This window comes from Akebia trifoliata, chromosome 11 (genome assembly GCF_017979445.1).
Source record: "Akebia trifoliata isolate Shusen 1 chromosome 11, ASM1797944v1, whole genome shotgun sequence".
NCBI classification, from domain to species: Eukaryota; Viridiplantae; Streptophyta; class Magnoliopsida; order Ranunculales; family Lardizabalaceae; genus Akebia; species Akebia trifoliata.
The window spans coordinates 8,868,564-8,886,196 of NC_141385.1; the positions used below are offsets into that span (position 1 = coordinate 8,868,564).

Sequence of the window (17,633 nt, forward strand, 5' to 3'; positions counted from 1 at the left end):
TGATATTTGACGAATGTCTTTTTGATAAATAATCAACGCTATAACCATGCTAAGGGTGGGGGCCAAAGGCACAGAAGAAGAAGAGGAAGAAGCTTGTATCTAGATTGATCGATTAGAGAGAACGGAGAAGATCTAGTAATTTTTAGCCACCCCACTATAAATGAAATCTGTCGTAGCCCAGGATGACGATACGAAAAGAAGACCTTAATGACTTTGATAGTAGTGGTCCGAGTCAATCCATCATCCCCTCAATAATCATAATATATTAATGTATAATACATTAGATATTTATTCTAAGTTTACAATATATTTGTAAGTAAAAATGAATAATATTACTGAATATCTATGTATGATAACATGTCCCTGCACATAATTATATATTTTATGATGATAAAAAATAGTTTTACCATCAATGTATCTTTTGAGTAAAATAACACATTATTGAAAAGAAAAAAAAAAAAACTATAACATCAAGCATTATCATCAAACTCTACATTGAACAATGAGCTAACAGCACAAACAACCTTAAGACCATAAAAATGAATTATAAACCTGTAAAAATGGGTTGTCTTTGTTTTTATTACATGTTAAAACATAGAAGTCGTGCACAAAACATTAAAACTTATTTTTTTTGTAAGTCGAGTTTTTGTCTGAATCATTAGAAGTACGAAACACATTTTAAACGAGACTTTTTCAGTAATAATATATAAAAAAAAAATGGTTTTTTTTTTTATTACTACTCAAGAAAAAAAAAATCTTAATAAATTTTAATAGAGCCCCAAATGTTGGAAGTTTCCAAAAAAATAAAAACCCTTAATAGGCCATCATGTAGTGAGTTTCTTTAATAAATAAATAACTATAAATAGGAAGAAAAAAAAAAGAATTAAAGAAACCCTTAATAAGTTTCCCTTTAAGCCCACCTTTTAAGGGTCCAAAACTACCCATTGAAAGTCCTTTAGTAAAACCATATATCAAAATTAAAATTATTTGATCCAAACCAGATTTGCTAAAACCCCTTTAACTTTAAGCACACAATCAGATCAAAGGTGGTGAATATTATATATCTCAGGTGGGACCATGGTGTTTAGAAACTTAATGCATGTAATCATCTCTCCGTGTGTACCTATATATATATAGAGAGATTTTTTAAAATGTAGATTAGGTTGCTATATGTCGGCTAAACCAAGAACACAATAGTTGTAGGCGGGTCAGTCATAAAGTATCATACGAAGCAGGTATGGATCATGGGGTGGTGGGGCACTAAACCCAGATAATTCCTCCAGTACTTGTCAGCCTTTTCTCGGGATCATGGTCACAGTCACCGAATTACTTCTCACCTCGCCCTTCCTTCCATCTGAGAAACCGTTTGGGCCTTTGTTGTTTAGTCGCTTTCTGGATCTTTTTTCACACCCGGATCCGAAATTGTTTTGCGTTGTCCGGCCTGTCATGGATGAGGTTTGGGCCTTCTAGGTGTGGTACTAGGCCCGATTTATGGTGAGGGCTGGGCTCGAGTCTTCTTATGGCCCTATCTGGTTTGATAACTGATGAAATATTTTTTGACTTTTGGCTTCACTTATAGACTAACTTCGAATGACGTAAATGCCCTTATTTTCAACTTGTAACGAAAAATCCTTGATTTTTCTTCTCTAAACTATTCTTATTCAATAAAAATATTGAACCTCTCCTTGATCCATTTAGAAATCCTTGATTTTGTACACAGAATTTCATCACTTTCTATTTCAAAAATCATATTTTGTTCTTGAAGTTTGAAGGTTGAAGTAGATAGAATCTTATGATTGAATAGGATCGTAATTTTGTTTTTCAAGGTTTAAGCAGTAATGTTGTAAGGTTTGAAGAGCACTCTAAAAAATTTTAAACGTTTATACGTATGGTTTTTGAAGAAAAATCAAAGGGTTTTTAATGTTTCAAATTGAAGGCCAGGCATTTAAGTCATTTTTTATAATTCTATTAGAGAAGACTAAGGTCAGGGATCCATGTCATCACTTTGAAAACTTATGTACCTAGAAAAACTAAGTCCTAAACCCTTGAATTAGGTCTCAGGAAATAGGGTTCTTGGAGGGTTTAGGGGCGAAGCTACGAGAGATTGATCGATGGATCCGTTCTCATCTCCTTCAAGCGGTTCTTCGACCTCTCAACCTTCGGCAGAAGCTTTCATGGATCAGCTCAAGACTCAGCTCGCACAGGCTTACGCAGAGGAATTTCTTGAGGTAACCCCAAAACCTAACCCTAAATCTCTCTTTCTATTGGATTTGGTGATGATGATGAAGATTTATTTGATGTTATATGCAATCTGCATATGAGTTTTTTTATTTTTTTGTTACAAAAATTTCTAATTTTTTCACTGGAATGAAGCTTGCTTACACTTATAGACAAGATTAAATTGTGTTTTCTTAGTGTTTGAAGAAACCCTTGTAGATAGATTTGGGGGAGAGGGGGGGGGGGGGGGGGGGGGGAAGTAAATTTGATAGTTTTATCTGATATATTGTGATCAGCCGCATGAATCACATTTCACCTCTCAACTCTATTTTAAGGATTTTGTTATTTGCTCTCATGTTTTCCTATATATATTTTTATTTTGTTCGCTACTTAGGTTTAGGGTTTTTTGTTTTTATTTGCTTGTATGGTTTTGTTTGGTGAAAATCACAAAAGAAGGGGTGGATACAAAGTGGGGGAGAGCTTTGTAGTTCTGAAAAGACATGTAGGTCCTCTGCATAGTGCCCAGACATACAAACCTTAAACATTGATTTCCCTCAGTTTTGGGGAAAGATGGCTACATATTATTGTTTCCCATCTCGAGTTCCCTACATTTGCTATTAGAGGGCCTAGAGTTCTTTATAAAGTTTTCTTCTTTCTTTGGGTAGCAAACTTGGGCAAAATTTTAACCATGGACAAGATCATTCATGATGGTATTATCACTGTTGATTTTTGGGTTCCCTGTTAATCTAGTGGTGAACTTATTCCTTGCAATTTTGCCTATTCTATTTTTTAGCCATCTCTATTCAATCTTTTTTGTTTCTTCCCTTCCTTTTCTTCTCTCTTTAGTGGTTGGAAGTCTTCGGTCTTGTACATGAGGAAGAGGGTCCTGTGGATTTTGACCCTTTTTGTTGTGTGCTTGGGTATTTGGTAGGAAAGAAATTGTCGAGTTTCTGAAGGTTCAAAGCACTCATTCTAGGATGTTATCATTTCTATTTTGGGTTTGATATTTTTTGTTGGTCCGAGGTCTTCAAGGAGTTTAGAAATGTCTTCTTTGAGGACTTACTTTTTAGATGGGAGTCGGTGTGTCAATGAATTTCATTTTTGTGTTGTCTTTTTTTGTTTTGATTTTCTTGTTTACCAAGTTGGTAGGTCCCTAGACCTCCTCCCTCATATCCTTTTTTTAATTTTAATAATAATCTTTATCAGTCAAAAAAAATTGTGTTGGTCTTGGGTTTCTCTTCTTTGCCAAGGAATCGGCTCACCTCACCTACCCACCTCTTCTCTCACAAACCCATCTCTTAATTTCATGACACTATCTCCACATCTCTCTCTTTCACTTATAACCATGGTTTAAAATATCATAATGTATTGGTCGATACGTATTGGTACCGACTGAGACCAATACAAAACATTTAATGTTTCGGGAATGTGTTGGGTATGTTTCCATTTGTATTGAATGTATTGATCGATACCATGTCGGTTTTTTCATTAACCAAAACATTCAATTGATAGGATATTTTAAACCTTTCTTATAACCCCAAAAAATTACATTTGGTGTAGGAACTTGGAAGATGGTAGGGAAAATTAAGAGAGAGAACAATAAATCTTCGAAGCCAAGATTTCTTAGAGGAAAATTTAGGGAAAATCTCCAACAGGATGCCAATCCAAGAAACCAAACATTCAAAGGTTGGCTGAATTGATCCACAAGAAATTTTTTCTTTATTTTATCTTGGGCAATTTTTTAATCAAGAAGTCAAGCGTTATTGTTTTTCTTTGCGATCCAATCTTTAACACTCTTTGACTTGATAAGCCTAGCTGTAGTGTTGATCTACTCATCTATTATTTAGAAGGTTTGACTTGGGTTATGTTGTTAGGGTTGCTAGATAGTTCGAAGGAATACGCTTTGTCTGAAGAGTTGGTTATGAGGGGAAATTATCAAAAAAGAATCGTGAAAATAAATATTTATGAAAAAAGATAACAATTTTGTGAAAATTAGGGATAGGAACTCAAAACACCACTTGAAGTGGCGTTTTCTTACCTAATGAACATACTAACCTTTGCCATTTTTTTACAAAAAAATGTGACTCTAAGTGGCGTTTTTACTGATTTCGAATTCCACCTCCTTCCTCCTTCTGAACCTACAAATCTGCTACCAAGGTAAGTTTTTGAAAAAAAAAAAAATCTTCTATATTTTAAGATCTTGATCGTTTTTGAATTTTTTTTTTTCTTCTATATATAAGATCTTGATTGGGGTATTTTAGTCATTAATTGTGTGTGATAAATAATTTAAGATTTTGATCTTGATCTAATATTTAATACTAAGATCAAGATTGGGGTATTTTAATCATTAATTGGTGTGCGATAAATAATCTAAGATCTTGATCAAGATCTTATATTTAAGACTAATTTAATAAGTTGGGGTCTCCATAAAAATAAAAAAAAATCCGACCAAAGAACTCAATCATCGTCATCGTTGATTTCTGCTATCGTCCACGTCTTGCTCTTCTCTCTCTCTCTCCAACAAACGAAATCAACTTTTCTCTCAACTAATACGAAAATGCAAAGGACTTCTATCTCGGCTTCAACGGACAAAATCGAGATATGAACACTCTCGGAGGTACTTGAATTTCTGCTTCTTGAAGAGCTTCTCTACGTCTCATCAATGATATTTCGTCACCCAAAACGATCCCACAGTCTCTGTTCTTCATGTAATTTGGCTCTTCTGTAGTTTCTTGGATTTTTAAGCTTTGAATGCTTCATGATGTGGTTTTTTCTATTATTTTACAAGTTTTAGATTAGGATTTGTTTGCATTTTAAGGATTTTAGTTTCAATTCATGTAATTTCATTCGGAACTGATGTGGTTAATCCTCATAGTTTGAACTTTGAATCTGTTGAAATGTGATTAATATGAGAGGGATTATTTGTAATTTCACACACCAATTAATGATTAAAATACCCCAATCAATCAAGATCATTAGATCTAGATCTTAGATCTTAAAATATAGAAGAAAAAAATTCAAAAACTTACCTTGGTGGCGGATCTGTAGGTTCAAAAGGAAACAAAATTCGAAATCAGGAAAAATGCTACTTTAGAGTGGCCTTTTTTTTTTTTTTTGTAAAAAAATGGTAAAGGGTAGTGTGGTCATTAGATGAGAAAAACTACACTGGCGTTTGGGGTTCCTATCCCTAATTTTTACAAAATTGTTACCTTTTTGATAAATATTTATGGGTCCAATACTGGTTGCACACCACTAGTTGTTGGTTGCGCACAAATCTTAAAAAAATAGTTATTTTTGTAACCTCTATTTTAACCTACTAATTGCACTTCATTACGGTGACCTAGGGTTTAAGGTTTATTCTACTTCTCGTGGCTTCATCTTCTCGTTTATAAGTTGTAATGTAAATATACTTGCTATATAACTAAGAATTTCTTACAAAAATTATTGAACCAACAATAATTTTTGTGGGCATGATTGAAGATGAAGGACAATAAAAACAACAAAGGAGTGAAACATTGTCTTTATTATTTTTGGAGTGCAATCATCCAAATGGAGTGCAAAGGGAAAATTTTAAGTGATGGAGTGCAATTGGTAGTAGGCAGTGTGCAACTAAGTCAATCCCATATTTATTTTCATGGGTTTTTTTGATAATTTTCCCTATAGTTAAACAGAGAAATAGGATTTACATTGCTGACACTAGTAATTGGGATAAGGTTTAGATCTATGTTACCTGGTTCATTGTTTCGCACAATTCGTGGTTGATTTTTCACCACTCTAGAATGAACCCCATTTGTAGGGGTAGGCACAAATAATTTATTTCTTGGTTCTCTAGTTCGATTTGCTTGGGCATATATTTAATTCAAGCCTGGAAGCTACAAGTGCAACTATAATGGTAACAATTCTAAAAGTTAAACAGAAATGCATACATATATTAATCCAATTCTAAATATAAACAATTATAATAGAGATTCGCTTCTCTTTCATTATATTTGTGAAGAAGGAAGATGAAGAGGTATAATCAAATTTCTCAAAAAAATACATTGTATCTTCACTATTTGGTTCACCCAACCCAATGCAAAAATTTAGCAAATCAGAATGGTTGGGTTGGCAAATTGGTTAGTTCATAGTTCACTTTATTCCACGAACTCAGTACGAACCATACCACAAACTGGTTCTTTTCATACCAGTTTGTGGTTCGGTCTAGTAGTAACAAAACTGGTAACACTGGTTTAGACGGTGAATTAGGGCTGCTATCTACTTCTTGTACTACCAGGGGAGACTCTGGAAATAATCTTGTTACCCCCTTCTCATTCACTCAATCAAACACCTCAAGTTTTTGGCTTTATACGCATATTGGTTTAGATCTCAATATGCAATCCGGGATCTAAACATGAAGCTATTTATCAAAAAAAAAAATCTAAACTTGAAGCTCGTGCCCAATCTGAGCAGGTTGTTTGGGTTCATCGGTTTGATCTGGTTTATAAGATATTATTCCTCAAGACCAAGTCTTGATTCCATATTCAATTCAAGATTTTGGTTGAGCTGTGTGAAATGAAACTATCTTATGAAGTAAGCTCATGAGAAGTAGCTGACTTTCTCATCCTTGCTGAACTTTGAGAATATTTTGGGCCTTGTGTGAAGTTGCATATTGTGAAGAATAAGGATCCCATCTTCAAGCCACCATTTGTCCTAAACCATCTTCTGTTTTTCTCATTCATCACACAGACAGTCAGGGGAAAGTGCTTTACAAAGTGCATCACAAAACCAGGGACAAGCCTGAGCGGAAGCGAAAGTAGTTGCATCTCTCGATGTGTGGATCGCTACATTGAAGCTACCGGTATTATTAGCCGTGCTTTGTTCAGCTCTCCTCGCTAAGGTTTTGACAACTGCCCCCATGCAGCTTCCATACCTTGCTTGAAACTTAAAAGTACAGGTGAAGTTGATGATGGGTTTTGTTTTGTTTTCTTGTTTGTCGTGATTCCATGTTAGCATATTTGAGTTCTTAATTTACACTTCTTTAGCTTTTCTTACCATTCCTTGAGATTTTTATTAACTAAGCAGTTTCAACTGTTCCTTATTTTAAGATTTTATTGATGGGATATCGTGACAATTTCCAGTTTCAATATTTGATACATTGTTTCCATTGTTCATGGAAATTAAAAGAATCTATGCACTTGGATATTATGATCCAATCCTTCAATAGAGCATCATCATCTTCAAATCATAGAAGTTTACGATCTTGGATGCGTGTCTTGATGTATCTACATTGCTAGTATCCCATGTCGGCCATCCTCAAAATATTTCATCAATCAATGATTATTATTGCCCACAAAAAAACAACAATTATGTTTACTTACAATACGAAAAAAAAAAAAAAAAAAATCATTTTGGGTATTAGTGAAGTTGAATGATGAATTGTTTTTACCTTATCCCAACCATTGGAGTTGGCAATAATTTGCTCACACTCAGTGGTGGAGCAAATTTATTTCACCCAAATCCATCTAAGGGTCTCCATTGGAAAATAATTTATGTCAACCAAGCGGTCCAAACAACCATATATCTCCCCATTTCCTCCATGGAATGTCAAGTTTTAACTCCTTTGGCTTTGATAAAATAAAATCAAAACATAAGAAAAATGAGAAAATATAAAATATGGCTGCTTAAATAATGTTTTATAAGATACGGTTAATTCATAAATGATATGCTTAGTGCAAAATTATATAAATTTTATAGTGTGTTTCAATTGAGAGAAATGGAGAGAAAAGAAAAAAAAAAAAGCGAGTTTCTCTTCATTTCTCGTATTTGGATTGTTAAGTGGGGAGAGAAAAGAGAATTAATTGAGAGAAAAGAAAATAAATTTTATAGTGTGTTCCAAACTCGAGTTTTTCTATTATTAAATCAAACAATATAGAAGGAAATTGGATTTCTTTTCTCTTTATTTTATTTTCTTTTCTTTAATTTTAATGAGTTTCTTTTCTCTTCATTTCTCTCAATCCGAACAAAGCGGTGTGGTATCTTTGAAAATTTTGGTTGCCTAATAAGTTTTTCCGAGCTATGAAAAGTTCATATAGAATAAATCCCTCTGTGGTTGGAAAGGAAAGTACAGAGGAAAATGATTTTCTCAAGAAATGTGACTTCTCAACTTTTTGTTGCTATGCATAATGTACACACAAACATTGAAGGAAAAATATTCTAAGATCCGACCTCATGGAAAATTATTTTTTCATCGGGAAAGGAAAACCAAGCTCTTTTTTATGTTTTTCTCTATGCAATTCACGTACAAATATTTTTTGAGAAAATGTAATTTTCTCTACAATTACTCATCCTAAGATGTGTATGATCACAAGAAATCGCTTTCAAGAAATATGAATTTCTTAGGAAATTGAATTCCAACATTTGATTGCACCTAAGAAAATATCAAAAAGAGAGTTTGTTTTAAATTTTGGAGTGGGGGATGGGCACTTGTGAGATTTTACATTAAGAAATGGGAAAATCATTTTCTTAGTGGTTGGCTTGGGAAAATATTTTCTCTCCCAGGGTGGAAAATCACTTCCTGCGAGAAAATATATAATCATACTCCTGGAAATCACATTTTCCTCTAAAAATCATTTTCAATTTGCAATCACACAAACCCTAATTAGTATATAATTTGCAAAATTGTCATGGGTCAAAACTTCTACAGATTAAAATGTTGTCACATTCAGCTACAAGATATAGATTTTGATCTTATTATATATTATGATTTTAAATAAAGTTGTGATAATATGACGCCCCCCTGACACATGCCCCCGTACGCTCCCATCACAAAACGGTAGATCATTTGCCTCGGGATACACAAGAAAAGGATTTATGGTTATGCATATCTCGAGACAAATGATCTGTGGTTCTGTGATTGTGTGTGTGTGAGTGTGAGGGGGCATCTGAAAATCATTGCACTTTTAAATAATATTATCTAAAACCTCTCTTTTACTCTTATTTTTCCACCACGTCTCTAACAACTATTATTGGTTTATTTTGCACTTAAGTCAACCTATTATCATTTCTTAATCAGGTTTATAGAAATTAATGCACAAAATCCTCTTGTTTAACCCCACAAGATTTCAAATCAAACCAAACCACTTGTCCTCACTTGCCAAAAAAAGACACAATTTCATGTACAGACATATGTCGGTCAATCAATAAGGACATTTCCAGATCAAAATTTCCAACTGGGTTGGCTTAAAATACTCTACTCTGTTACATTTCTTTTACTATAAATAGATACATTGAGGTGATATCAGTGTTCAAGTGTCTTAAGAGATTCAATCCAAAATAGACTTGTTGTAGAAGAAATGGGTTCAAAAAGGGTTATAGAGGTTTTGCTATCTTTTGTTCTAGTAATGTGCTTAAGTATTAAGTTAGAAGCTCAACTTCAAGTAGGGTTCTATACAAGAACATGTGGGTTTGCTGAATTTATTATTAAGGATGAAGTAAGAAAGGGTTTTAATAAGGATAAAGGAGTGGCTCCAGGTCTCGTTAGGATGCATTTTCATGATTGTTTTGTTAGAGTGAGTAAATGAAATTAGTGGGTTTTCTTTTCTTTACAATCATATTTTTATGGTTAATGTTTTTTGAGCTTTCAAAGATGAGTTAGAATAAGTTTTGTTTGTTGATTCAGGGTTGTGATGGGTCAGTGCTCATTGACTCGACTCCATCGAACACTGCCGAGAAAGATTCTCCAGCTAATAATCCTAGTCTCAGAGGGTTCGAAGTCATTGATAATGCAAAGACTAGACTTGAAGCCATGTGTAAAGGAGTGGTGTCTTGTGCTGATATACTAGCATTTGCAGCAAGAGATAGCGTCGAAATAGTGAGACACCATGGTTTGACCTTCATTGTTTAAACCATTGAGCTTCATGGCAGTGTGTGTATGTGTGTGTGCCCGCGTGCGTGCATGCTTGTGTATCTTGACTGTCAAAATTGTGTGTGTAACTAGGTCCGGTTCAAACTAAGAACCGAACCAAACCAATAGCTTTGGGCTGATTTGGTTTGGTTTGGAACAAGTTGCAGTTCAGTCTTGGGTTAAGAAAATGAAACCGATCAATTTGGTTCGGTTCCTGATTCAAAGCTTGTATAGAACCGGACCATTACATAATAACTATAATATATAGTTAGATTATTATGAATTATTTTAGGACATATTAATGGTTTTTTATGGATAAATTAATGATTTGTTCCTTCCCAAGAAGGTTAATAGGATATTCATATTTTGGCAACCAATATAATCGAACCAAACCAAACTGACTTTTGTTCGGTTTGATTTGGTTCTATTGGCATTTTGGTTCTTCTTTAGTGGAACCAACATATGTTGGTTTGGTTCCAATTTGGCCGCAAACAGAACCAACCCGAACCAAGGTTGCAGCCCTATGTGTAACTACTAAATTTCTTTTCTACCTGCAGACAGGAGGCCTTGGGTACGATGTCCCGGCAGGAAGAATGGATGGAAAAGTTTCATTGGCATCCGAAGTACCCTCAAACTTACCCCCTCCATCTTTTAACGTCGACCAACTCACTCAATCCTTTGCAAACAAGGGACTCACACAAGAAGAAATGGTTACTCTCTCTGGTAAGATCTCCAAATCATCGATTTAATTCGTGTCCACTAAAGTATCATGGTTCGAGTCTTCTTCAACTCGCAAAAGTTTGATTCTGTGCAGGAGCGCATACAGTTGGTCGCTCTCATTGCACTTCCTTCGTAAACAGATTATACAATTTCAATTCAACTACGAGCCAAGACCCAAGTCTAGACACTAATTATGCAACCCAACTGAAACAAAAGTGTCCACAAGGGAGCAATGATCCAAGCCTTGTGGTTCCAATGAACCCTACTAGCCCAAATTCCATGGACGTCGGTTATTACAAGGACATTATAGGCAACCGTGGCTTGTTCACATCAGACCAGATGCTGCTGTCCAAGGCAGCCACGGCTAACCAGGTGAATCAGAATGCGGGTAATCTGTTCATTTGGAGGAGAAAATTTGCTGCAGCTATGGTGAAGATGGGTCAGGTGGGTGTCTTGACTGGCAGTGCTGGAGAAATAAGATTGAATTGTAGAGTACCCAACTGAGAGGAGTACAGGAGAGATTCCTTAAGCTTCTGATTTCTTTGTTTTGTAACCTATGAGTTAAATTGTGGAATAAGTAAAAGGGCAGACATAAGGCTTTGTTACTTCAATTAAGAAACTGATTAAATCGAAGTCATGAAATTGACCTACAAATTTTTTTTGAGAAAATGTAATTTTCTCTACAATTACTCAGCCTAAGGATGTGTATGATTGCAGGAAATATTTTTCAAGAAATATGAATTTATTAGGAAATTGAATTCCAACATTTGATTGCACCTAAGAAAATATCAAAAGGAGAGTTTGTTTTAAATTTTGGAGTGGGTCATGGGTACTTGTGAGAGATTACATTAAGAAGTGGGAAAATCATTTTCTTCGTGGTTGGCTTGGGAAAATATTTTTCCTTCTAGGGTGAAAAATCGCTTCTTGCAAGAAAATATACAATCATACTCCTGAAAATCACATTTTCCACGAAAAATCATTTTCAATTTGCAATCACACAAACCCTAATTAGTGTATAATTTGCAAAATTGTCATGGGTCAAAACTTCTACAGATTAAAATGTCGTCACATTCAATTACAAAATATGGATTTTGATCTTATTATATATTATGATTTTAAATAAAGTCATGATAATATAACGCCCCCCTCTGACACATGCCCCCATACACTCCCATCACAGAACCGTAGATCATTTGCCTCAGGATACACAAGAAAAAGATTTATGGTTCTGCGTATCTCGAGACAAATGATCTGTGGTTCTGTGATGGGGGGGCATCAGAAAATCATTACACTTTTAAATAATATATCCAAAACCTCCATTTTACCTTTATTTTTCCACTGCCCTTTAACAACTATTATTGGCTTATTCTGCACTTAAGTCAACCTGATTATCATTTCTTAATCAGATTTATAGAAATCAATGCACAAAATCCTCTTGTTTAATCCCACAAGATTTCAAATCAAACCAAACCACTTGGCCTCATTGCCTTAAAAAAGACACAATTTCATGTAATGACATATGTTGGTCAATCAATAAGGACATTTCCAGATCAAAATTTCCAACTGGGGTGGCTTACAATACTCTCACTCTGTTACATTTCTTTTACTATAAATAGATACATTGAGGTGATATCAGTGTTCAAGTGCCTTAAGAGATTCAATCCTAAATAGACTTGTTGTAGAAGAAATGGGTTCAAAAAGGGTTATAGAGGTTTTGTTATCTTTTGTTCTAGTCTTAATGTGTTTTAGTATTACGTTAGAAGCTCAGCTTCGAGTAGGGTTCTATACAAGAACATGTGGGCTTGCTGAGCTTATTATTAAGGATGAAGTAAGAAAGGGTTTTAATAAGGATAAAGGAGTGGCTCCTGGTCTTGTTAGGATGCATTTTCATGATTGTTTTGTTAGAGTGAGTAAATGAAATTAGTGGTTTTCTGTTCTTTACAATCATATTTTTATGGTTAATGTTTTTTGAGCTTTCAAAGATGAGTTAGAATAAGTTTTGTTTGTTGATTCAGGGTTGTGATGGGTCGGTGCTCATTGACTCGACTCCATCGAACACTGCCGAGAAAGATTCTCCAGCTAATAATCCTAGTCTCAGAGGGTTCGAAGTCATTGATAATGCAAAGACTAGACTCGAAGCCATGTGTAAAGGAGTGGTGTCTTGTGCTGATATACTAGCATTTGCAGCAAGAAATAGTGTGGAAATAGTGAGACACCATTGTTTGACCTTTCATTGTTTAAATCATTGAGCTTCATGGCTGTGTGTGTGTGTGTGCGCGCCTCGACTGTCAAATTCATGTGTGTAACCAGGGATGAAACTTGGTTCTGTTCAAACTGAGAAACAAATCAAACCGATAGCTTTGGGCTGATTTGATTCAGTTTGAAACAAGTTGCAGTTCAGTTTTGAGTTAAGAAAATGAAACCGATCAATTTGGTTTGGTTCCTGGTTCAAGGTTTGTATAGAGCCGGACCTGATATAATAACTATAATATATAATATATTTTTAGATTATTATGAATTATTTTAAGAGTACGGACAGATTAATGATTTTTTATGGATAAATTAATGATTTACTATTTGAAAGTTTGTTTATTATTTATTTTTATTTTTTTCATTAGTGATTTTGTTCCTTCCCAAGAAGGTTGATAGAGGATATTCCTATTGGTAACCCATAGAACCAAACCAAACTGACCTTAGTTCCAATTTGGCCACAAACAGAACTAACCCGAACCAAGGTTGCAGCCCTATGTGTCACTACTAAATTTATTTTCTACCTGCAGACAGGAGGCCTTGGGTACGATGTCCCGGCAGGAAGAATGGATGGAAAAGTTTCATTGGCATCCGAAGTACCCTTACCCCCTCCAATTTTTGACGTTGACCAACTCGCTCAATCCTTTGCAAACAAGGACTCGCACAAGAAGAAATGGTTACTCTCTCTGGTAAGATCTCCAAATCATCGATTTAATTCATTTCCACTAAAGTATAATGGTTCTAGTGTTCTTCAACTCACAAAAGTTTGATTTGATTCTGTGCAGGAGCACATACAATTGGTCGCTCTCATTGCACTTCCTTAGTAAACAGATTATACAATTTCAATTCAACTACGAGCCAAGACCCAAGTCTAGACACCAATTATGCAACCCAACTGAAACAAATGTGTCCACAGGGGAGCAATGATCCAAGCCTTGTGGTTCCAATGAACCCTTCTAGCCCAAATTCCATGGACGTCAGTTATTACAAGGACATTATAGGGAACCGTGGCTTGTTCACGTCAGACCAGACGCTGCTTTCCAAGGCAGCCACGGCCAACCAGGTGAATCAGAATGCGGGTAATCTGTTCCTTTGGAGGAGAAAATTTGCTGCAGCTATGGTGAAGATGGGTCAGGTGGGTGTCTTGACTGGCAGTGCTGGAGAAATAAGATTGAATTGTAGGGTACCCAACTGAGAGGAGTACAGGAGATATGGCTTAACAAATTGTGGAATAACCAAAAGGGCGGGTATAAGGCTTTGTTACTTAAATTAAAAAACTGATTAAATCGAACTCATGAAATTGATAAACCAGAACCAACAGACATCTCAACTGCAAAAAGAAGAAAGAGAAAGCCCTTGCAAGTCGATAATTTCGGACCCGAACCAACATACACAGAATCAGAACCCCGTAGGCAACAATTCTGAATCCTTGATTTTTGTTCCACTGCTGCTCTAGACCCTTTTAGTTCACAAGTTAACCACAAAAATCAGGATAAATGTTGCTGCCCTTCATAAAAGTTGCCTGCCTTTTGATGATCAGAAAATATTATGTCCATCAAAAATTCAAAGAAAATTCAACTAATCAGATGGCATAGATACCCTGGTTCAACTGACATCGATGGCTGTTATAACCAATTATAACAGATCCATTAAATAAGGGTCCCACATTGACGAACATGTTGCATCACATGTACCATGGCATGACCATTTGGATTGTTGTACAGCAATTTAATTAGTGTACCATTACAAATGAGGGACAAAAAAAAGAAGAATTACAAAAATAAAAGAAATGCAATTACACACACACACACACACACACATATATATATATATATATAAAAAGTAAAAAAATACTAAAAGGATCAACAAAACACCAAGTTTATAAAATGGCCACATTAGCAAAAAATTTAAATTCCAAAAGACCGCACACATTAGGGAAAAAAATTTATTCAGGTGGGAAACACCCATGTCTCAAGAAAACTCCATCCAAACATCAAAATGGCAAACAAAATTCAAGCTTAACAAAATGGTCATCAACCTAATAATAACAACAATAATAGGAAAATGCTAGGTAGTGAGCTCCATAATAGCACTAACTATGTCTCCTCCATGGGTCTTGAGAGCCTTAACGGCCTTGCCCCTTGACACGCCCGCCTGTGTCATCACCAAATCAATATCACGAGGCTCCACCCCAGATTCATCGATCTCCTCTTCTTCCTCATCAGCTTGTGCGGCCACAGCAGACACATCTGGCTTTGCCATTACGGATGCCATGTCTGGCATCCTGAATTGTTGTGCGGCTTGTGTTTGCAGCTGAGAACTCAAATCCTCAATCTTTGCCTCACCAAAAATGATGTACGTCTCAGAATTTGGACTCTTGAAGACGTCGGGTTTTGAGATTACAAATAGTATCTGAACCCAACAAAATGTTATGATCATGAGTCATCTATATTATAAGCAGACGGATTAAATGGGAAGACTTTTTGTTATTTAAAAAAAAAAATTACATTTTTGGTCCTCTTAATGGTAATCCGGCTAACACCGGTAACAGGTTTCATCCCCAGCTTCAACATTGCCTTGCGACTCTTCTTCTCACTTCTGCTCTGCTTTGAGCCATTAGCCCCTGTACTTAGTTCACCTATCAAGAAAATTTCAAGGACAAGAAATAAGCTATCATAGTGAATCAGAAAAGAACCCTCAATAGCAAAAGAAGAATCGTAAAAAACAGGGATCAAACTTGAGTAGTTATTGAAATCCTCTAATTCGAGGACTACCCACCACAGCATCCAATCTGTGGACAACCATCAAGAATAGGACGTCTGTGAAACCCAGCCAGGGATGGTCAAACACCTCCAAGGATAGATTATATCTGAGTTCAGACTTTCAATGCCATTTGTTTGAAGTTAGACCCAATAAATGCCAATTATTTGAGACTTATTCCTATCCAGTAGTGTTACTTTGGCTCTTACAATGTCCAAGTTTCTGTCTTGCCGGTGTGACATAACTTTTCCCTTCTTTTTTTTTAATTTTCTAATCTTCCGCTCCTATTAGATAATTTTTATGTCTTATAACTTAAGGCTTTGGCTAGTCAAAATAATCCCTTGCCTTACACCTTAGCATTTAAAAATGAGTTGCAATCCAAAACGGTGTCCCATTCCTATAGCAACAAACGGTGTCTACATGGCACGTTTTGGTTGGATTTAAAACACATAGGGCTGCCTGTACAGCTTGTTTAGGAGCCCAATGTGTGCTAAACACCAGCCTAATCTCGTATGTGTGAACATACGAGTTCACTTTTCAATGAGTCTATGGATCCCAACCCATTCTAAAAATAGCTACTTATTTTCTCCATCGATTTGTCCTACTTTACATCACAAAGACCAAACCATTTCCCAATGAAGAAACAAAGGCATATCATATGAGGGCCTCGCTTGTTCACCATAGATGCAAGTATATGTGGTGAATGTAGTGTTTTCATGGGCTTGCTAACAAAAAAAAAAGCAAATCCCACAAATAAATGCATTTGAGTCTACCTTTTTAATGCAAATTAGCCACAAACAGTAGCAAATTCTGGTCTGTTCCAAAGCTAGGAAGCTCAACTCAAATAGAAAGCTCATCGAATCAGGTTCACCCAAAGACTTGTGAGTCAGTAAAACCATATACATAGTTCATACTCGCATAAAAGTGGGTTTTTTACTATTTTTTTGCCTGTTTTGTGCATCAATTCAAAGATACAAAACCCAAAACAAATATATATTTAAAAAAAAAAACCAATATCTTCTTATTATCAAATCGTGAAAAAAGAAAAAAATTGGTACCACGTAAAAAGATCTGATATAATCTAAATCGAAACCCTAGAAATATATAAAATCCTAAAGTCGAAATTACAGATGAAACCACGTAACCAATTAAGTACGAATGTAAGATAAAACATCAAACAAGTATTAAAGAGGAAACCCTAGCTTAAGATGAGAAATGATACGATTACTATACAATTAAATAAATTAAATTACCTTCGGCTCCATCTTCCTTCTCATCATCATCATCGTCATCTTCATCATCATCGTCATCTTCGTCTTCCTTCACTTCTTCAACGACTGGTTCGTCGCTCTGTAAAATATACGTATAAATAAGAAAACAAAAGGAAAAAAGACCATATTATATACGTAGATACGCATATTTATACCTGGATTTTCTGTTGTTCTTTGAGAGAAGCGAGATGATCCTCCTCTTCGACTACTGGACCTGGCATTTTCTTTGAAGAACAACGAAGATTGTGTTAAAGAGTGACCAAGCTTTGCTCACTCTTTCGGATAACATTGTTATATATGTAGGGTTCATGTGGTGCACCTTGGGAGCATTGAAGATGGTGCTCCCTCTGCATCTTGAGTGGATTTTCAAAGTTGATCTGATCTTTTAAAATGTGATTGACCTCCATTCACACTTTGCTAACGTGGAGGTGTGCATGGAACCATAGATGTTTTTCATCGAGAAAGGAGCGAAAAGCATTTATGGTTCTGTGCACACTTCTGCGTCAGCAAAGTGCGAAATGAGGTCAATCATG

At 35.4% G+C, this 17,633-nt stretch overlaps 4 protein-coding genes across 4 annotated transcripts; 3 read left to right on the forward strand and 1 right to left on the reverse strand.

Annotated features, from left to right (window-relative positions):
• The first annotated feature begins 2,030 nt into the window (after window positions 1-2,030).
• LOC147390769 (uncharacterized) lies at window positions 2,031-7,340 on the forward strand. Its single transcript, XM_086458758.1, has 2 exons — window positions 2,031-2,228; window positions 6,943-7,340. Exons 1-2 carry the CDS (start codon window positions 2,112-2,114, stop codon window positions 7,090-7,092), a joined length of 267 nt encoding a protein of 88 aa, XP_086314884.1. The 5' UTR covers window positions 2,031-2,111; the 3' UTR covers window positions 7,093-7,340.
• A 129-nt stretch (window positions 7,341-7,469) lies between these two features.
• On the forward strand, window positions 7,470-11,523 carry LOC147390770 (peroxidase 5-like). Its single transcript, XM_086458759.1, has 4 exons — window positions 7,470-9,764; window positions 9,875-10,066; window positions 10,657-10,822; window positions 10,914-11,523. Exons 1-4 carry the CDS (start codon window positions 9,549-9,551, stop codon window positions 11,321-11,323), a joined length of 984 nt encoding a protein of 327 aa, XP_086314885.1. The 5' UTR covers window positions 7,470-9,548; the 3' UTR covers window positions 11,324-11,523.
• Window positions 11,524-12,506: 983 nt separating this feature from the next.
• Window positions 12,507-14,264, forward strand: LOC147390771 (peroxidase 5-like). Its single transcript, XM_086459796.1, is given in 5 exon segments — window positions 12,507-12,725; window positions 12,835-13,026; window positions 13,600-13,720; window positions 13,723-13,758; window positions 13,855-14,264. Coding segments are annotated over 5 exon segments (978 nt in total).
• A 736-nt stretch (window positions 14,265-15,000) lies between these two features.
• Window positions 15,001-17,416, reverse strand: LOC147390772 (nascent polypeptide-associated complex subunit alpha-like protein 1). Its single transcript, XM_086459797.1, has 4 exons — window positions 17,256-17,416; window positions 17,083-17,179; window positions 15,577-15,707; window positions 15,001-15,481 (listed from the first exon to the last, which is right to left on the reverse strand). The coding sequence occupies exons 1-4, from the start codon at window positions 17,319-17,321 to the stop codon at window positions 15,137-15,139; spliced, it is 639 nt and encodes a 212-aa protein (XP_086315923.1). The 5' UTR covers window positions 17,322-17,416; the 3' UTR covers window positions 15,001-15,136.
• Window positions 17,417-17,633: the final 217 nt, after the last annotated feature.